The sequence below is a fragment of the Mesocricetus auratus genome, unplaced genomic scaffold (assembly GCF_017639785.1).
Source record: "Mesocricetus auratus isolate SY011 unplaced genomic scaffold, BCM_Maur_2.0 Super-Scaffold_100042, whole genome shotgun sequence".
In the NCBI taxonomy this organism is placed as follows: Eukaryota; Metazoa; Chordata; class Mammalia; order Rodentia; family Cricetidae; genus Mesocricetus; species Mesocricetus auratus.
Window position 1 is genome coordinate 1,959,160 of NW_024429219.1, and position 21,017 is coordinate 1,980,176.

At 55.0% G+C, this 21,017-nt stretch overlaps 1 protein-coding gene and 1 long non-coding RNA gene across 13 annotated transcripts in view; one reads left to right on the top strand and one right to left on the bottom strand.

Annotated features, from left to right (window-relative positions):
• Positions 1 to 21,017, top strand: part of Prdm16 (PR/SET domain 16) — a 329,501-nt gene that overhangs the window by 293,010 nt on the left and 15,474 nt on the right. For 8 of the 12 annotated variants that reach the window (XM_040734886.1, XM_040734887.1, XM_040734877.1 and 5 more), the window contains 7 exons: positions 4,405 to 4,615; positions 6,353 to 6,500; positions 7,060 to 7,213; positions 10,291 to 11,707; positions 14,657 to 14,744; positions 16,160 to 16,329; positions 16,895 to 16,972. In XM_040734886.1, coding sequence (XP_040590820.1) covers positions 4,405 to 4,615; positions 6,353 to 6,500; positions 7,060 to 7,213; positions 10,291 to 11,707; positions 14,657 to 14,744; positions 16,160 to 16,329; positions 16,895 to 16,972 — 2,266 coding nt within the window. The remainder of the gene's footprint in view (positions 1 to 4,404; positions 4,616 to 6,352; positions 6,501 to 7,059; positions 7,214 to 10,290; positions 11,708 to 14,656; positions 14,745 to 16,159; positions 16,330 to 16,894; positions 16,973 to 21,017) is intronic. The other 4 variants (XM_040734879.1, XM_040734881.1, XM_040734882.1 and 1 more) reach the window with 1 other exon arrangement.
• LOC121135749 lies at positions 1,546 to 4,410 on the bottom strand. The gene is made up of 3 exons (XR_005872864.1): positions 2,975 to 4,410; positions 2,681 to 2,762; positions 1,546 to 1,675 (listed from the first exon to the last, which is right to left on the bottom strand). It is a non-coding gene; the product is annotated as an uncharacterized LOC121135749 (long non-coding RNA).

A 21,017-nucleotide genomic window follows, 5' to 3' on the forward strand; every position in this document is an offset into this window, starting at 1 on the left:
CAGTTTACCTGTGGACGCTGCAAGCCTGCCAGTAACCAGAGTGCCTTATTTTTTTTCCCGCAGTAATACATAACTCTTAGCTTGTCAGACAAGAAATTGGAGTAGAAGGGCCATTTGACCAGCCAGGGTCCTCTGTCTCCTCTAAACTTTGGTTTTCAGTTAGGCCACTGAGAAAACAAAAATGAATCCCCAAGACTTGTGCAGCAAGAGGGAGGCTTCATTTTCCTTAAAGTGATTGTTGAAAGGACCTGTGAGTCTTAGCCAGCACCTGAGAGCCACAGAAGATAAATCACCCGAGCTCCGAGAATCCTCCTCTATGCAATTCCACTCATATACTGAAATTTCTTTCTTCCAAAGGGTTCTTTAAAAGCCTTGATTCTTGTTCCCCCCTAAACACACCACACACCTCCCACCCTGATATTAAATAACCCCCTCTACATTTTCCTAATAACTGATCAAACATTTGTGAGCTAATTACTTCCCACACATAATAGTCTGACATCAAATATTTGACTTTCCTAACCTCTGCTGTCAAGATCACTCTTTTGCCACCCCAACAGCTACCCCCAACACACGCCCGAGTTAAACTCAGAATTGCACAGAAAGAAAATGCAAACGCGTCCCTCACTAAGATAATTATCATAAAAAAAATCTTTTATCCCAGCCCTGGCTAAATGCAGCCAGCCCCTTATCGCCACAGGAATTTGGAGTAGGCCTCTTGAGCGCTTTTGAGCTGGAGTTGTAGATTAGGATGCGGGTGCCGTGTAATTGTGAACCCCTCAGTCTCAGAGCCATTAGGCAGGGATTTATTTTTCTGTTACATTCCTGTTCAGCCGAGAAAGTTGCTGATGGAACTTGAGCTAGACAAGCAAGGTGCAGGGTTGACAGGCAGGTGCTGGTACAGTGTAATTTGGTGGAAGGTTGATCTACCCCAACCCAAGACCCCCACCACATTTAGGTAGAGTTTCTTTCCCAGTTGCTTTTTCTTGTGCTTTCGTGGGGGGAAGGGTCTGGAGGTCTTTGGGGGGCCATTGTGATGAGGAGGACATGGAACCCCTGGTTTTCCTGCTCCTGGGTAGGGAAGAGCATGGTCCCACCGTACAGACACACCAGCGGCAGAGTTGCATGGAGCCCTGCACACAAGGCCAACTCAGCATCCTCGCAGGATGGACGGCACAGGCCGCTCCTTAGGCCAGGTGACCTCATGATGCTTTGATTATTGGGTGGAGGAGGAAGACTTCTCTCTCCTTCTCTTTCCTGAGAAGCACTTGCTCTCTGGGGGAAAAAAGAAATCGTTTGCATTCAGACACTCTCCTCATTCAGAAAGCCTCCTGGCAGCCCACTTCCCCTCTCCACGATGTGGCCCATTGTGTGGTGTGCACAGGAGAGGCCCCGGGCTGTGATGGGCTGTAATAGACATAATATCGGTATAACCTGCCTTTTCAACAGTTCCTTAAATGGAATTTTGTGTGCTGGGAAAATGAAAATGCCTTGCAGTGTGCCCCAGGTGTGTGCCCAAGGCCAGCCCACCCTGCCTGGAAGATTCTGAGTGGCTTTTCCACTTACCTGGGCAGAGGCATGTCTTGTCCCCACATCTGTCCTTCTACAGAGACACGGGCAGAGGAGAAGGGTAGCGCTGTCACCAAGGTCATTTGCCTCCCCTCCAAGGTGACTTCTAAGGCATCAAGTGAGAATCAAGCTGAATTTTCTTATAAAAAAAAACCCTACACTTAAGGTCTAAAGCCCAAGACCTGATGTGGTGACATATGACTTTAATCCCAACACTCAGGGGGGCTGAGGCAGGTGGATTTCCATGAGTTCAAGGCTAGTGTGGCCTACATAGAGAATTCCAAGCCATCCAGGGCTACATAGTGAGTCCCTGCCTAAAGACAACTTTTTAAAAATTTTTAATTTAAAAATAAAATAATCTTAACCCCAAATCAGAACTAGAAGTTTTTTGCCAGCCAGTGAGTGGTATGGCCAGTGATGTCATTTTCCTCCTGAACTACTGTGACTTTTCCTCGTGAGTCTAGAAAGAGTGATAAAAATGAGCATTTCTCATTCCTGACTCTCCATGATCTGCATGTCCATCCCCTTCCATCCTCCAGGAGCCACAGGGGCCTCTGTGACAGCGTGTGCCTAGTGTGCCCAGACACAGGATCCTTCCTGGTGGGGTTTTGACTCTGAAAACCAGGGTTGGCGTGGAGAGTGACATGATTACCTTCAAACGCTCATAGGGTCTGGCTGATGGCTTCGTAATCCTCTCTGGGAAATCAGGGGGCCTGCTACCCTGCATCTCGTGCCCAGATAGTGAGAATGGCTAGCCACAGCTGACCGTGATAAAGCCAGGGATACAGCAGGGCATCCCTTGGGTGGAGCATCTCAGCATAATGCCTGCCCCAAAGGGCTCCCAGCAAACCTCTTTGAATTGTAGTTGATTTCTTCTATAGACACGGAAAGTGGGTGCTCCGTGTGTGAATCCCCTGTGCCTGCCTCCTCCCCGACCCTATCCTGTGAGTCATGAGGTCCCACGGTGGCACCCAAGGAGGAATTCAGGGCCTTCCAGGAGATGTTACCAGTTGAGACCTCCAAGCCAAGGCAAGAGTACAAGCCTTCTTTCCCCAGCACAGCAGGGCTGCATATAGGAAAGAATTCCACTGGCCCAAAGGACCCAAAGCACCTTGTTCCCATGGTCTCATTTTCCTCCCCAAAGAGGCTTGCTGTGCAGCTGAGGTAAGCCAGTGGGCCAGGATGTCTGGACCCTGGAAAACAGGAGCAGTACCTTCCCAGTTAGCCCCAAACATACACATGTCCATTCCCTGGCACCCAGGCATCTCCCCTTTCCCAGATCCAGCTAGGCATGGTGGGCATCATTGCACAGGCTCGGGGATGCATCTGACACCCAGCCCTGCAAAGTCCCACCTTGGATTCTGAGTTACCCAGGTACAGCGCAGGACAGATAGTAAAATGTCACCTCTACACTTCCAGTCGGGAGAGGTTCTGGGCAGCGGGAGAGGGTCCGTCCTTAGAACTCCATGCTGTTCAGGAGAAGCTAACCATCTCCTGTAGACCCTGAAACAGTCCATGGTTATGGTGCTCTCTCTGGTGGGAGTCGGGACCAAGAAGCAGCACTGCCCCTACCCTGATCTAAGCGCTTACTGCTGGGTTCCAGGCCAGCTCTCGTGACCATGCACACACACCCCTCCAACACATTCGCACATGCACACAGATGCAAGCATAACCCCCCACACAAAATACAAGCATTCATAAACACGGACACACACACATTGGCATACAACTGCAAGCCCCTAAGATGTGACCATTTACATACAAGTGTGTACACATTTACAACAGCATGCACAACGACACATGTACAAGCCCCTTACCCATAACCATACATGTCCACAGATGTATAGAATGCATACACCCATGCACACATAACCCGCAGAAAATATATACAAAGTCACATGAAGATGGTCATAAATACCTACATGCCCCAATTATGCAGACGTACATATAAAGTCCGAGTGTATTCAAATGTGAAAGTATGCTCACACATCGCACGTGTAGTTAGGTACACAAACATGTACCTACACTTACAAGTAGGTACATGCATGCGTGTTTGCCCATTCACTAAGGTCTGGGTGCAGATGCCCACACATGCATGACTTTGCACACGTGGGAGCAGATGGGGTGGGACGCTCACACAAACACAGTTGCATTGGGTACACACCCACATGTAACTTCAGAGCACACAGAGAACACACATGCTTGTGCTCGTGCTCATGTGTGCGCATAAGCCCTCTTCGTGCACGATCCGAGAGCAGGTGTTCTCTCTCCAGGCCTGGGTGAGAGCTGAAGGGCCGGCTGCAGCCGCAGGGAGGCGGGGCAGGCAGGGCGCAGAGACCCGCCCCGGTTACAGCTCCGGGCTAATTGTTTGGTTTGGCACTGTGCTCGGGATGCTGCCTCATAAACTTAATAATAGCTGCCCCCCTTTAATTTGTTTGACCTTGACGACAATAATTTATTATATGCGACGGAGTTCTGCCTTCTTTTTTCCCCTAATTCATAAACAAAGCACTTGGCCTGGCTTCCTTCTCCACTCAGAGGCAGGGTTCCCTTGAATCTGCAGTGGCCGCTAGGCATGCAGGGAGGAGCCCGACTTTGCTCAGTGTTTTCCACGACGCGGAGATGAGGTCCTCCAGCTTGGCCTGATCTGTCCTGTGACCTCTGTGCCCCCTGGGCGGCCAGGACAAGGGCTGGAAGGAAGTTGGGTAGGAGCAGCCAGGGTGGATGGAAGCCCTGGGGCAGTGGGATGGGTTGGGTCTGCAAGGTCCCCCCTGGGGATCCAGGCTGGGTGAGCGTCAGCCTGCCCTGCTCACCTCCTTGCCCTCTGTCTTGCAGAGGATCCCACATTCCGCTGTGACGAGTGTGATGAGCTCTTCCAGTGCAAGCTGGACCTGAGGCGCCACAAGAAGTATGCGTGCAGCTCTGCGGGGGCCCCGCTGTACGAGGGCCTCGGGGAAGAGCTCAAGCCCGAGGGGCTCAGCGGGGGCAGCGATGGGCAAGCTCATGAGTGCAAGGACTGCGAGAGGATGTTCCCCAACAAGTACAGGTGCCGCCCTGCCCCGCCTACCACGCCCTCCGCTTGGCAGCCCCCCCCCACCATGGTCCCCAGCCCACCGCCCTGTCAAGCCTTAGTCTCTAGGGCTAGGAGACCAAGGGTTCATGCACGCTACCTCTCTGCGCTGGGAACAGAGTGGGTGTGCAGGTCTGCAAGCTGCAGGTGGTGTTTTCTCACCATATCTCACCGGATAGGATTCTTACCACAAAGGGCCTGGCCCCATCAGGAGGACCCACTGGGCCTGGTCTGCTGGCCACTGGCACCACTACCCTACACACACACACACACCCTGAAAGAGACAGTACACACCAGCGTGGTCTTGCCACCACCTGGCCCTGGTGATACTTTTGCAATAAGGCCCCCAAACTTGGATTTGTGAGCCCACAGCGCCCGCTGTGGAGGGGATATAGACCAGCCTTGCTCTCTGGACGTACACAGCCCTTCCCAGTGGACCCACAAAAGGATCATACAGGGTCATCCTTCATGAGAATGGCCCCCTCAGGTGGCAGCTACCTGCCTGGGAGGGACCCCGGAAGCATGGGCAAAGAGCTTCAAGCCCAGCTGCGTGACAACCAGACACTGGTAGCTGGAGCGGGCCCAACCTGCCCTTCTCTGCCCTGAAGTCAGAACTGTGTGAGGACCCAGGCACAAGGGTCTTTGGGGACCTATCTGAACCCCTGGGACAAAAGAGCATCCTGGGCTCTGGGTAGGAGAAGCTGGTACCTCTGGCCCCAGTGCTCTGAGGAGCGGAGGAGTCTGGGAAACTTTTCCAGCCTCCGAGCCCATGCTGTTGAAGAGTTTACCCCGGACAACCTTGCGAGGTCGGAGCAAAAAACCCCATCAGGCCGCTAACGGCTCTGTGATTACTAGGGATTTACCACCAATCCCATCACAGACTCCCTGGGGGTAGCAGACCCTCCACCCCGAGCAGATGACTGAGAATGAACAAGCTTGTGGGCAAATCCCGCCCGAGCGCGTCGCAGAGACCGGGGCTGAGGAGGGTCCGTGTTTTCTTTACATAAACACATAAATCACAATTAGCAACAGGGGAAAGATACAATCTCTGGGACCTAGAGGAGCAGGCGTTTCTGCTCTGAACGGGTGGCTGGGCCCCGTAATTAACGGGCCGTGATATATGACTGCTTTACTCATGAAGATTAACGGTCATCCCGGGGACAGGAGAGGGAGAGTCCCCGGGGAGGAGGGGATTAGGGGTTGCTAGTGCAGCCAAGAGGAGCGGGGGGCCCCCTAGAGCAGCTGTTCTCACCACCGTAACAACATCTCATCCAAGACCCACTCCACCGCTGCCTACCACTCCTCTCAGAAGGCTGACTTGAATGTCGTGGCCTCAGTATTACTCTGGGACTTGTGACTGCGTTGGTACCCTGAACCCTTTCCCTTAGGCCCAAGCTTAGCTTCCCCCACCCCGTCACCCCTTTTGAGTTACGGTCTAGCTGTGTGGTACAGGCTGGCCTCAGACTCGAGATTCTCCTGCCTCAACCTCCCGGGTGTTGGAATTGATACTTGCGTAGCACAGCATCAGACCCAAACTTAGCCCCTAACGTTGGGATCATCTGACAAGGGTCGCCTAGGGTCCCACCCTACCCCTGACCGCCTGATGGGGCCTCCAAGGGGGCCACATAACAGGAGAACAAGCCGTATGGGGTAAGGGGACCTCCTCTTCCAGACGAGTGGACCCTAGAGTGATCCCCCATCCCCTGTACGCAGCTTGGAGCAGCACATGATTGTCCATACGGAGGAGCGTGAGTACAAATGCGACCAGTGCCCCAAAGCCTTCAACTGGAAATCCAACCTCATCCGCCACCAGATGTCCCACGACAGCGGCAAGCGCTTCGAATGTGAAAACTGCGTTAAGGTACCAGACCCTCGCCCCGCAGAGCATGCACTCACCTGCACACTCTCCCTCTACCCCTCTGTGAAACTCAGGAGAGATTGTGGTGTCGTGGATTAGGTGCCCTGGGGTTGTCTAGGTCCTTCCTCATCACTGAGAAAGGCAGGAAGTCTCAGAGATTATGCCATCGAACAGCCCTACAGTAAACAGAGCCAAGACCAGAGCTGAGTCTTCCTCGGGGGCAGCCCTGTGCCTCCCCCTGCCAATGCACAATGCTGGGGGGTCGCAGGGGTGAAGCCTCCAGAACCAAGACCATCCAGGTTAGTGGCTCCAGAAAACACTGAGTGTCTTTTGGAGCCTCGGGAGTCACAGAATTCTGGCTCCAGTGGCAGGGAAACTGAGGCCAGGAGAGGTTCGGTGTCCTGCTAAGGCCCTCCGGTCTTCACTGCTATAGCAAAGTCCTGTCCCAACCATCTCACTGCAGGGCAACAGGAGAAAGAGGGGCAGGGCCCATCCTTCAATACCCCCTAGGCTTATGGTAGAATTCAAGAGGGCCATACAGCAATGGCATTTATTTCCCCAGGTGTTCACGGACCCCAGCAACCTCCAACGTCACATCCGCTCACAGCACGTCGGTGCCCGGGCCCATGCCTGCCCCGACTGCGGCAAGACCTTCGCCACATCCAGTGGCCTCAAGCAGCACAAGCATATCCACAGCACAGTGAAGCCATTCATATGTGAGTTGCCCAGCCTGGTTCCCCTAGGTCTTGCTGAGGACACCCATCTATCCAGAAGCCTTTACAGCTGGTTCTAGTTGGATACAGGGCACGCGGCACCGTGCCGTTACCTTGCTGGCTGGCCTCCTCGAGGTTTGCAGACTTAACTCTCTCCCCTCTCTGCACCTCACATCTTCACGCACGCCTCCAGATTTCCTTGTGGGTAGCTGGAGGAAGGTAATAGCCAACAGGTACTCTTAATGATGGAGATTTCTGCAGAAGGGTCTGGTTGCCCTTCCTCCCTGTGTTCCCACCCTAGCCGAGCCCCAGCTGGACTCTCTTGAGTGTGACCATCCCAGCTGACACGCTCTGAGCATCGTGTCTCCTAGGAAACTTCTGAATGTGACCATCCCTAAATGACATGTACTGAGCACGGTGTTTCCTAAGGGTCTCCCGGCATCCGTGACCCTTTGTCTCTGGCCCGTCTCTGCATCCTTGCTTTGACCAAGGGTAGCCAACTAGAAAGAAGTCCCCAGAAGTGGACAGGCAGGCCCAATGAGCACGCTGGTCAGTTGGAGTGACACACCTGAGAGAGATAAGCGTGAGGTGTAGCACTGTGTGCATCCTACAGACCATGGAGTATACTGGAGGTATGTAGGAAGCTTGAAGGAAAACTGAAAATCAGTTAAGGGGAGTCTAGTAACGTGGCCCTTCCAAGGAAGGATCTGCTACTTGGAGAAGAGTCCCCAATGGCCCAGGTACCAGCTACTTACAAGAAAACTCTACATCTGGCTGCCAGGTGAAACGTGCGTCTACAGCCAATGTCTAGAAATCCCCAAACCCTCACCTGACTGAGCACAGAGACTGGGATAGCAACTTTCTGGATCAGGGAGTTCAGATGTGTATATGAGAGGGGGCAGCGTGAAAGAGGGAGAGAGAAGCGTTTGGGTCGCAGAGGCGCTCTCGTGGGTCCTTTTCAAAAGAGCATCTTTGAAGGAGGAAGTGTGTACATATGACAGTGTACGGTATGGGCTAAGTTGGCACTATTACCCCCAGTGTGTGTGTGTCTGCATGTATGTGTGTGCATTGTGTGTGTATCTATCTATGTGTGTGTGCATGTGTATGTATATGTATGTGTGTGTATGTGTGTATGTATGTGTGTGTGGTGCATGTATGTGTGTGTGTTGTGTGCATGTGTATGTATGTGTGTGTGCCTGAATGTGTGCATTTGTATGTATGTGTGTGTGCATGTGCATGTGTATGTATGTGTGTATGCCTGTGTGTATGTGTGTGTGTGTGCCTGCATGCATGCCTGTACTAATGCACATCTACACACACACATCCCAGAAGTAAAGGGAACTCCTCCCCAGGGTCCCTTCCTGTCCTAGTAGATTCTTCAGCTCTGTTCCTCATACCCAACATAATGTTGCAGCCAGGACTTTCTCCCAATTCCTGAGACAGCCACTTCCTTTGGATGGTTCTGAGCTGGCTGGCAGTCATTCTCCATGTCTAGAACCTGCCCTCCCTTCCTGGGACTGCCCAGGTGTCTCTGCAACCCACCTACCACAGAGTCTCCTTTCCCAGTTGTAGTAATAGGTAGGAATGAAGGGTCCCTCTGTCCCAGGAGGCCCCTGAGTGGGAGGCTTGCTCATGATGATGGCAGAAGATGACATTTAGGTTCCACCAGGATCCCTCAGGGGCCCAGGAACATGGCAGGACTCTCGGGTGCTGCGTGTCTAGTCTGTCTAAGTGACCTGAGCTTGAGATTTGCTTTGTGGATCCTTGTGGGAAACCAGGAGTCAGGTAAGGTTATTCATAGACCATCTAAACGTGGTGCCTCTCCCGGAACAGTGTCCCAAAAAGGGAAGATTTGATTAAATGAAGCAAAATTTGTCTCCTTTCAGCCAGAAAATGCCCCACCATGATTACAAGGAAGGAAAGGCAGCTAATATAAATAGATACTGTGATTAAAGTGTGGGATAGTCTCAGAGAAAAGACATCTCAGATAAAGTGGTAGATCAGAATGTATAGAGAGCTATAGCATGCTACAGAAAGCAAACCCCTGTGGGGAAAGTCAAAGGGTGTGTGTGTGTGTACATGTGTGCATGTGTGTGTGCATGTGTGGTGTGCATGTATGGTGTGTGTGTGGGTATGTGCGTGCGTGCGTGCGTGCGCGCGCGTGTATGTGTGTGTGTGTGTGTGTGTGTGTGTGTGTCCACGGCCCTGTCATTGGGAGGAGAGAGATAATTATAGGGCTGTGGGTGTGTGGAAGAATGTGCAACATACATATATATACCTCCTTTTTTGTTGTTGTTGTTAGAAAAGGAGAAAGGCAGGTGAATGCTTTACTGACCTCCAGTTTCCAGGCCTCAGGAAGATCACTGTGGGGTTTTCTGAGCCTCTGGGTAGGCTGATGTCCACCTGGTATTGCCCTGTCCTGTAAGATGATGATGTCTGTCAGCTAAAGCAGACTCTGCTGGACCCCCGGGCTGTACGCTCCTGGCTAGGAGGCTTCCCAAGTTTAAAGCATGGACCCAGCCCTTTCCCTGAAAGTCACAGTCAGAGCCTCATCCCCAAAACTGTGGACAGGCACAATCAGGAGCCCTAACTCTAGGGTTCCCGAGAGCTGCTGGGGTACCCTGAGATACGGAGACACTGGTGGCAGGGCCCGGGAACGGGGGGGAGGGATGGGGGGGGAGAAAGCAAGGAGCATTTTAAACTAGGAAGGAAGGGCTGCTACTCCCTTGTAGAGACAGCCAGCCAAGGTCACCACCTTGAGGCAAGTCATGTGGACAGTTCTGCGCTAAGCCATCTCCTGGTCACCAGTGAGACTCTGGCGTTGGGCACCCTTGCTCTGCCCTCACCCAGTCTGGACCAGTGGCTTCCAAAGAGCTTGATGTGGGCATTTCCTATGCCCCAGGGTAAGAACCAGTAATCAGAAAGTCGCCACGCTTCCCACAACAGAAGGCTGAGAGACCTCGGTCCACGTGGCCAGGACCCCTGGGGAGGGACCCCAGCCTGCATCGGTACCTGGGGTCTCATGATGATCTCACACCCTGCACCTGCTTTTTTTGTTCTGCCTCCCGTGGGTGTTTTAGGTGAGGTCTGCCACAAGTCGTACACGCAGTTCTCCAACCTGTGCCGGCACAAGCGGATGCACGCGGACTGCCGGACGCAGATCAAGTGCAAGGACTGCGGGCAGATGTTCAGCACTACGTCCTCCCTCAACAAGCACCGGCGCTTCTGCGAGGGCAAGAACCATTACACGCCGGGAGGCATCTTCACCCCAGGCCTGCCCTTGACCCCCAGCCCCATGATGGACAAGACGAAACCCTCCCCCACCCTCAACCATGGGGGCCTGGGCTTCAACGAGTACTTCCCCTCCAGACCTCATCCTGGGAGCCTCCCCTTCTCAGCCGCCCCTCCAGCCTTCCCCACACTGACTCCGGGCTTCCCGGGCATCTTTCCTCCGTCCTTGTACCCACGACCGCCGCTGCTACCTCCCACACCGCTGCTCAAGAGCCCCCTGAACCACGCACAGGACGCCAAGCTCCCCAGCCCGCTGGGAAATCCGGCCCTGCCCCTTGTCTCTGCGGTCAGCAACAGTAGCCAGGGCGCCACGGCGGCCACGGGGCCCGAGGAGAAGTTCGACGGCCGCTTGGAAGATACGTACGTAGAGAAGGTCAAGACCAGGAGCCCTGACATGTCGGATGGTAGTGACTTCGAGGATATCAACACCACGACGGGGACAGACCTGGACACCACCACGGGCACCGGCTCGGACCTGGACAGTGACGCGGACAGTGACCGAGACAAGGGCAAGGACAAGGCCAAGCCGGCCGAGAGCAAGCCTGGGTTTGGGGATGGATCGGCGCCCCCGGGGGCCATGAACAGTGTGGCCGAGGTGCCAGCCTTCTACTCCCAGCACTCCTTCTTCCCCGCACCCGAGGAACAACTACTGACGGCCTCGGGGGCTGCCGGCGACTCCATCAAGGCCATCGCCTCCATCGCCGAGAAGTACTTCGGCCCTGGCTTCATGAGCATGCAGGAGAAGAAGCTGGGCTCGCTCCCTTACCACTCCGTGTTCCCCTTCCAGTTTCTGCCCAACTTCCCCCACTCTCTCTACCCCTTCACGGACCGAGCCCTCGCCCATAACTTGCTGGTCAAGGCCGAGCCAAAGTCACCCCGGGATGCCCTCAAGGTGGGCGGCCCCAGCGCAGAGTGCCCCTTCGACCTCACCACCAAACCAAAAGAGGCCAAGCCTGCCCTGCTCACATCCAAGGTTCCCCTGGTCCCCTCGTCTGGAGAGGAGCAGCCGCTGGACCTGAGCATCGGCAGCAGGGCCCGAGCGAGCCAGAACGGAGGCAGCCGGGAACCAAGGAAGAACCACGTCTACGGCGAACGGAAGCCAGGGGTTGGCGAGGGGCTGCCTAAGGTGTGCCCAGCACAGTTGCCCCAGCAGCCGTCCCTGCACTATGCCAAGCCCTCACCCTTCTTCATGGATCCCATCTACAGGTATTAACATGGCCTGCCCTCACTCGCTCCCCCCCCCCCGCCACACATCCGTGGAGTTAGGCAGGGACTCTCTCTTTCTGTCTCTCGACCTCCTAACTCAAGGTTCTTCCGTGTGCATTTGCTGGGAAGTACCTCTGCCCATGAGGGTCCCATGCTCCCTCGGGGGAGGGGGGCAGGGCAGACATCTTACACCCTACCTGGAGCCTCTCCATTAAGACCCAATCCAGAGCCCCCTCCCCCATCAGCTGTCTTTTCGGGAGCTAATCTCTGCCTCACTCGAAGGGGTCAGTACACCCTGCTCTGCCTCTGAGAACTTGCTCCATCTCCCTGCAGCTCTCCTCTCCTGAGACTGCCCTGTGGGGCCCCATACTACCCTAGAGCCACACTGAGGGACAGGAGGGTTCTGGGAACCCAGAGCAAACCAAAGGAATTGCTGGTCCCTGTAGGGCAGAGTTCTTGCCTCTCTGACACCAGTTGCAACGGAGGGCAAGTCTGAGTCTACTCCCCGGTTACAGAGAGGCCTTGAGTCTCCCAAAGAGGCAGGGTGGGCTTGGGAAACAGACCGGGCTCCATGTTTGGAGCCCCAACCCTGCCAGCATGTGCTGTGTGCGGGAGTCACGGGGTTGAAAGGAGTGGGGTGACCCTAGGAAGGTCATGCCATTGATGCTGACCCTGCTTGTCAGTGTGCTCTGTCAGGGATCTTGTGCGCATGTGTGAGCATGCATTCAGAGATGCTGTGGGGACAGGCCTGTGTGCCTACTGTCTCCTTGGGGCTGGCCATGTGGTGTGAGGACTGGAGACGGACCCACAACTCCGAGAGGAGAGGCAAGCAGGTGATAAAGCGCTGAGGAAAACCCCAAGCGAGGCAGACCGGACGGTGGCTACCCCGGGGGATACGGCCACCTGTGCCCACAAGTATCTCACCCAGGCCCCAGGCTGCACCTTCCCCACCGGGGCCGGGCTTCTGTTTTCTGCCGGATTCTGGCTTCATAATCCCAGGAAACGAGAAAGATACCCATCAGGTGTTTTCTGAGAAAATGTGCCTCCCACAGCTTACGCAAGGAAGTGCTGAGGCTCCAGAGAGGAAAGAGAGAGGGAGAGAGGAGGAAGTGCTTTTCTAAGACAGGAAGCAAGAGGCACCAATGCCCTGTGGACTCATGCAGAATGTAGGCAGGTACTTGGAGACAAACAACCTTCTGGCTAAACCCCACGAGCGAGGCAACTCTCCCTGAGAACCCCTCCCGGGGGTGGGGGGGCTTCCCTGCTCCCCCTGCTGGCCCCTTCTACCAGATGGATTAGACCTGTCGTTTTCTGTGAGCTGCCAGGAACCCATGTTCGGTCTGAGAGAAAGGAAATCATGGGGACTGACCACAGGACCCCAGAGCCTCCTTTTATATTCTCGTGTAGTCTCTCCTCATAACGTCAGGAAGCCAGGCTGAGCGCTTGTCCTCGGGACCTAAGACTGTGGCCGCTGGAGAGGATAGGGATGGACAAGCCCCCCCCCCCGCCCCCGGCAGACAGATGAGCCCAGTGGGGGGAGCAGCAGCGATGTTTCCGCTGTGCAGGTCGTCCGCAAAAACAGGTCCAGGCGTGGTGGACAAATGTGTGCGTTTTCAGAATGCCCTCCAGGTGAAAGCACAGGAGGCTAGGACACAGTGCAGCGAGACCATAGGAGGGGTCCTGAACTGCCCCACTGCCACAATGCTAGGTCTGCCATCAAGGCCCTCCCCCTTGCCGCTTGGGTCCCTTTCTCTGCCAGCGTCACCATCCCTAGATGATTGGAAAGACTGAACTCCTGTCTGTCATGGGAGACGCCAACCCCACCCACCCACCCATAGCAGGCACGCCCTAGTTACCTGAGGGAAGCCCCAGGCTGGCAGTTCTTGCCAAGTGCCTTGGCATTTTTGTTGCCGCCCCCTTCCTGCGGCCCTCTCTTCAGCCTTGATCCTGTCACTACCCCTGGGGCAGGGCTCGGATCTCCTCTGGAGACCCAGGGCTAACTGTGATGTCCTCCTGTAACCACTTTGCCTCTCCTGTTGCTGTTCCCCTGGAAGGCAGGGGAACAAAGGCTTCGCCCAAGGGTGGGCGAAGCGAGGCCAGGCCAGGGTCCATGTGGGATGTGAGTGAGCGGCTTAGGGGGAAAAAAGCTCATTCTGTCTCTGGGCACGCGGCGGGGGGGGTGGGAGGGAGGGAACAGGACAACAAGAGGGTCAGCAGGTTTGAGCAAACCTCGTGGGCTTCTACACCACCAATGCCCGAGATAGGAGCGCAGCCTTTGCTGGGTATTGGGGGGGGGGGCACAAAAAGAAATGGCCGCGGGGATTTACTGTTTAACGAGCTGTCGCTGAACGTCAGAGTCCAGCACCCACTGAAGGGTTTCAGGTACAATCTGCCTGGCTGCTGTAGGAAGGAAGTGTCTGGTAACTTCCCCCAGGACAGAAAGGTGTTTGCCACTCACGTTTGTCAGCATACATAGGTAAAGTGCCCTGTGCGGGTAACCAGCCGGGACGGGATAGCAGTGAGCCCCTACAGCGGTGCAGAGTAACTTGTGGGTGGCTGGAGACCCCGAGGACGGCCCCCATCACGCATGTATGACCAGCCGACCGGTAGGAGGCCGGTGCACGTGGGGCCTGCAGGCACAGAAACGTTCCGTCCTCCCACAGGAGGCGATGACTGTTGGAGGGAATGCAAGGGAGCTCAGAAAAGTTGGGAGTGGTAATGGGACTATCAGGAAGCTGGGGAAATCTTGGGCCGGGGGGCAGCTGGGCCTTATACCCACCATCCTCAGGGTCCATTGGAATTCACGTAGGAGTTGGCTGGGCAACCCTGTTGCCACACACACACACACACACACACCACAGCAGCCTCACGACCAGCACGGCACAGCAATGCTATACCGGGGTGCAAGTGGCTCGGTGGGGGTACGTAACCCTCTGTGTTGCTGTCCAGCAGGGTAGAAAAGCGGAAGGTGACGGACCCTGTGGGAGTCCTGAAAGAGAAGTACCTGAGGCCGTCCTCACTACTGTTCCACCCCCAGGTAACAACCACAGTGGGCGTCTGAGATGGGTGTACTTAGACCCCCCCCCATGAACAAGCTCTGGACCTCGGGTTTCTGGTTCCCGGGAGGCAGAGGGAACTTTCTGCAGGCCTCATAGGTCGTGGTGGAGCTGGTGGACATAGGAAAACAGGTGGTTCTCACGTGGAAGCCATTGGCCTGGTCTAGGGGCCTCTTGTCCAAAGTAGCCCCGTGCTTGAGAGGGGGCCCCAGGTCCTAGGAAGGGCTGTATGGCTGGTGTAGGGTGACCAGTGGATCACTGTCTTGGACGTAAGGAAACCCTGGGGCTGGTGTTCCTGGGGTGGGGTTTGTGTGTGGGGGTGGCGGGTGATAGCTTAGCATGCTTCAGCGAAAGGACCAGAGACAGGACAGGCCTTTGCGGGAAGAGGCACGGGCAAGACTAAGCAGGAAGGCATAGAGGAAACCCAGAGGGAAGCCAGGCTATTTGCAAGGAGCTCCGTGGAATCCAGGAAAGCCCCACTGTCAGAAAATGGAGTATAGACCCCTCCAGCCTGCTAATGATCCTGCCTGTGGCCCCCAGGCCATGTGCTCCTCCCCCACCTCCACCCCCAGCCCCAGGGCACAGCCCAAGGGAAAGTCCTCCAAGTGTCCTGTCCTGTCCTGCCCATTGCAATGGTCCGGCCCCTCCCCTGAGCTGCAGGTCATAGCCCTTCAGCCTAGCTCACCACCGCCGCCAGCACCGAATCTTAACCCTGCATAGAGCATTGTTCTTCCCTGAGCTTCCCGCCTTGAGTAAGCCCCGGCCTGTGAAACCTGCACCATGGCTGAGTTCACAGCTAAACTTAGAGCTGCCATTGTTCCGTCGGGCCTCAGAGTTTGGTTAATAGCTTCCCCCAATTTTCCCAGGGCCCGCTGGAAAAAGTCGACTAGCCAGCCAGGCTCATCCGGTGTTTGTGTTTTCGCTAGGAGCTCACGGGAATGTCTGGTGGGGCAGAGCAGGCCAGCCAGGCAGGACCCACCCGGCCTGAGGAAGAGAGGCCTGTGGGGGGCCCAGATACCCATTGTCCCTTCTGCCCACGGCTCCCATGGGCCTACCTTCTCTGCCTGCCACTGTGGCCCAGAGCCAGGGTGAAGAGGCAGAAAAGAGATGACCGTATGGGTCACCAGTTAAGCGGTCTGATAGACTGTCACTCAGACAGAAAGAGCCTGGTAACCATGTCGAGAAAGTTTCTGAGAAACAGACATCACTGCTGTGCATTAAGTAGCTTGTACCCTCCGGGGTCCAACCCCATCATCACCAAGCCCTTCTGGGCCTGAGACTTGACATGCAGAGGCGAAGCTCTTGGGGTATAGGCAGAGTGGGCATGCCCAATCTCTGAAGACAGGTGACAGCTAGGCCTGAGTCCTTGACCTCTCTGCCCTCTCCACGCCTGCAGATGTCAGCCATAGAAACCATGACGGAGAAGCTGGAGAGTTTTGCAGCCATGAAGGCCGACTCCGGCAGCTCCCTGCAGCCCCTGCCTCACCACCCCTTCAACTTCCGGTCCCCACCCCCAACGCTCTCGGATCCCATCCTCAGAAAGGGCAAGGAGAGATACACATGCAGGTAGGCACTGCGTGCCCCTTGGGTGCCGGTGGGAGGGGCTGCACCGCATCCCTGCCCTGCGGCTGTGAGCTTGTCCCTGAAAGAGGCCGAGCTACAGTCATGGAGAAGCGTGGTGAGCACACTGTCTTGCGTGATGTCGCCTTCTGCACGTGACTCGTGTGGGTAGGGCTTCTAGAACCGTCCACCACTACGCTGTGCCATTCCAGCCTCACCTGGCTGAGCTCAGAGGCCAGGGGGGAACAGCTGGTCAGCATTAGCTACAGCGCTAGGAAGGATTGAGCCCGGTGTTGTAGTTTCCGCCGTGGGTCACGGTGTTGGGAGGACACGCTCCCAGGCTCCCTTGCTGATCCCAGACAGACACGATGCCCCCACCCAACCCCCAGACTGGAGGAGTGACGGCCGGTTCCCTCTGCTCTGTGCTTTTGTGAGACGTCTGGGACCGAGGCAAAGAGGGGATAATAAAGTGGAATTCAGGCATGGGGCTCTGGATGAAGGGAAATGTGGGAAAGGGCCGTGTGGACCACCCTAATGCCTCTCCAACCTCTCTCTCTTCCCTCTGCCCCAGGTACTGTGGCAAGATCTTCCCCAGATCTGCGAATCTCACAAGACATCTGAGGACACACACTGGGGAACAGCCTTACAGGTAGGAGTCACCTAGGGTTAGTGGCGGGGGTTGGGGGGAGAGAATTTTTCCCATTTGGTTCTATGCACCCTTTCTAAACACCTACATTCAGATCCACCCACAGGACTATGGTTAGTGGAAGGATAGTGGACAGGAGCCACGATGTTCAGTGGGATCTGGCTCTGACACGGTCTGCCTCTATCTCCTGGCCCACCGTCCCCCTGCTCCCTAGAAGAGTGTAAGGATGAGGCAGGAGGTGCCCCGGAAACTTCTAGAAGGTTCCTTCCAAGCTCCTAAAAGAAGATGTAAAAGAACCTCTCCTTTCCTGTAGCTAAAGTAATCAACCAGGGCAAGCAATCAAAATCAGAGAGAGAGAGAGAGAGAGAGAGAGAGAGAGAGAGAGAGAGAGAGAGAGAGAGAGAGAGAGAGAGAGATGTGGCTTGAAGCTGGGTTCTCCACAGATCCCTAGGAGAACCTTAGCCAGCCCCATCCAGTCCTGTCCCTTTCATGGTGACCATAGCCACCTCCTCCCCCCCCCCCCCGAGTATGATCTCTTCAACAAATATGGAATGCCCTCGAGTCCCTGCAGTAGCCCAAGCGTCAACCTCTGGCCTCCACATGAATGTGTACTTACATGCATATATACATGCGTGCGCACACTAGCGCATACACATGAACATGTACACACATAGGCACTCACACACATATGTCGCTAGAGTAGAGAGTGAGCCACGCAGAATCTTGGGATACGAGAGTTGCCGAGTGACACGGAGCAGCGTCCTAGTGGGTCTTACTGTCCCTACCTCAAAGCTGAGGAGTTACTGATTAGAGATGTCCTGAGGTTCCCCAAGGGTCGGAACCTATGGCCACTTTTGCCTGCTGTTCCAGCCCCGTGCCCCTGTCCCTCTTGCCCTTGAGCCTTTGTTTTTGCACAAGAGAGCTGAGGATGCAGACGTTTCTTGCCCCATGCTCCCAGCCAGGGAGTGGGCCTTTTTAAACAGAACTCAGGCAATTGTCACCCTGAGACAAACAGGGAAACGGCCACTTCTCTGCCAGGACCAGTTTAGCAACACGTTCTGGGGTGTGTCTAGCTGGCTGAGGCTTTGGGAAAGAAAGAGTTTAGCTTCGGTTTAGACCGGTGGCATTAGATTCCCAGACTGTGTCCATGCAGAGCTCCTTTCACCAGGAAGTGGCCACGTGACGATGGAGCCCTGGGGGACTCGGTCTGTGTGCCGGTTCCCTGCATCCGGGGATCCCATGTGGGTTGCATGTGTTGTGATCCCCCAAGCCCCGCTCAGGTATACAGAGCATCCCTGGTGGCCACAGGCCCACATCTGTGCCAGCAGAATGAACGACAGTTCTTTCTAGTTCTGTGTCCCATGCCTCCCAGCCCTCCCCGACACGCAGCCACCCCCCCCCCCCCCGTCTACTCTCTGAAAATAGTGACTTACAACTTAACAAAGGCGAGCAACAGAAAGATTTATTTGGTCTGGTCCTCGCCCAGAAAACGAGCCCTGTGTTTTTTCTGTAATGAGAGCCGACTCCTGGACAGCGTGTCGTGCTAAGAGCCCCCAGAGGGTAGGGGCCGTGTTTATAGAAGAATTTAATTATCATTGATTTCTTTTGCTCTCTCCAATCTGAGAGTTTCGACTTTGGTAACAATAATTGCTTTGCAAGTTTGTGTTGCAAATCCTGACTTTATCTGGCTCGAGGCAGGCCTTCGCCAAGGGGTTTAAAAGTGTGCAGCTTGCCTCTTGATATTACTGGGGACCTTGGTCTTGCTTTGATAACTGGAAGGAGTTTAAGTTGTAACAGGAGAAAGCATAGCCCATCCTGAAAGACCACTGCACAGAGCAAAGGCCTGGCAAGGCTGCTTGATCCGGTATGATGCCCACCTCGGTGTCAGCACACGCATGTGCAAAGTCACTGCGTGTGCACATGTGGGTGTATGCACCCTCCAGAGGCCTTCCGAAGAAAGATGAGGAAGCTTGCCTTGGGTGATGGGGAAGCCCTCAGAAATATGTCTGTTTCACATGTGTCTCCATGTCTGACACGGGTGGCCTCTGCTTTCCCCAGAGGCCGCTTTCCCATACACTCCAGCCAGGAAGCGGTCCTTAGCACTCCTGGCTTTGAAATCTTCTCCTGAAGTTGGAGAGCACATAATAACACTCTCACACGCTAAGACTCCAGCATGTAGGCTTCACAGACTTGGGTTGCAGAGGTGGAAAGATCTGATCTACTGGGGATGGTCTTACATGCATGAGAATCTGCATTTGGATCCCCAGGACCCACATAAAAGCTAGTCATGGCAGTTTGTCCCTGTAATCTCAGTGCTAACTGGGCAGAGATAGGAAGACACCTGGAGTTTTCTGACCAGCCAGTCTAGTGAAACCCAGATTCAATGAAAGGCCCTCAAGAAATAAAGTAGAAAAGCAACAGTAAAAAGACATCCAGTGTCAACCTCTGGCCTCCACACGAATGTGTACTTACATGCATATATACATGGGTGCGCACACTAGCGCATACACATGAACATGTACACACATAGGCACTCACACACATATTCGTTTTTAACTGAAAAAAATCTTAAATGTAAAAGTTGAGTTCCAACTTTCAAGTAGAGGTTCTCCTGGCTGTCGGGCATAGCCTGCATCACCTGTGGAGGCAAGCCTCCCTGAACCAACCTGGAACTCCTGATCAGGCCTGTGGCTCCCGCTTCAGGCATGTTCGCCCCCCAGAGTGAGGTTGTGTAGCCCTCATTCCCTTCCCGACCCCTGGTCTGTGTCCTGTGTTAGAGCCGACACAGTGTCGGGTGGGGCTGCAGGCAGCCCCTCCAAGGCCTCTTCCTTGTTCGTTTTTATTCCTAGAACATTTCTAACCTCTCCTTTCCTTTTCTGTCCTCACTTTCAAAACGACAACGAAGCAGTGGCTTGGGGAGCCCTCCTGCGTCTCCGGGGAGATGCAGCTGCCTGGGGTCGGGGAGGCATGGCTTCACCCTCTCCTGCCTTGTTCACCCCTCACTTCCCTGGAACTGCCACAGGCACGGTCACAGCAAGGTCCTCCCAGAGCTCCCGACTGAGCCGCCCGTGCCCCTCTCGTTCTGCGAGCACAATGGTGTGTGTTGCTTTTATGCAGCATGGCTGTAAATTCCCCTAGCCGCCTGTCAGCTTATTCACAGCGCGGGCTGGGCGAACTCTGCTCCCCTCGCAGCCCTGGGCTCTCTGCTCCCCTAAATTTCAAGTGGACGTCTCTGCCTGGGCCATTTATTTAGATTAGAACAAGGAGAGGCTACACTCAGGACACCGCAAGCAGACGGAACACACGGTCCGTCCTGGCTCTAGAGCTCTATCCTTCTGACCCCCGACCCCCGTTATCCCCTGTCCATCTCACTTTATCCCCCCCCCCGTCTAGTCCAGAGCTAGGATGGGGAGGGAGGGCTTCGGACCGACACACACACAGGGGCCACCTGGCTGACCAGTGGCATCGGCAGAGAACTCTCATCCTGGTGGTGTGAACTCCCAGTCCCGTGGTGGGCAGCTTGACCTTGGTGTTACTCTGCAGATGCAAATCAGGTTTTCCTTTCCTAAGCGGAAAGACCTGGGCCTGGCTGGCTCCGTCAAGGTGTCTGTATGCCTTAGGGTTTGGGGGGGGTTGCAGGTGAGAGGTGAAATTCCTTTGGGACTGTTGCCTCTGTAGGAGGGTGCGGAGCATGAAGGATTGAAGTCTGTTATACTCAGGCTGAGAAAACCAGCGGCTATACCGTTGCAGGTGGTCACATGAGTCGGGCTGCTTCCCAGGCTATAGGAAGAAATGCTGTGACCAAGGACACCCACATGCCCCAGAGGCCACTGGGGACAATCTGAGATAGAATAGAGAGGCCCTAAACCTGTGCTTCAGGGAAGAGGCTAGGTCACCAAGAGCCTGGTGAGGCAGCTAACAGTACAGACAGAGCCAGGGGAGCCTGGTCTCAGGCAAGGCTGGAGGCTATAGCGACTGAGTAAGGGAACCCTGAAGAGTAACACCAAACTCAAGGTTGGGAGTGTTGGCAGCGGCCAAGCCCGAAGGA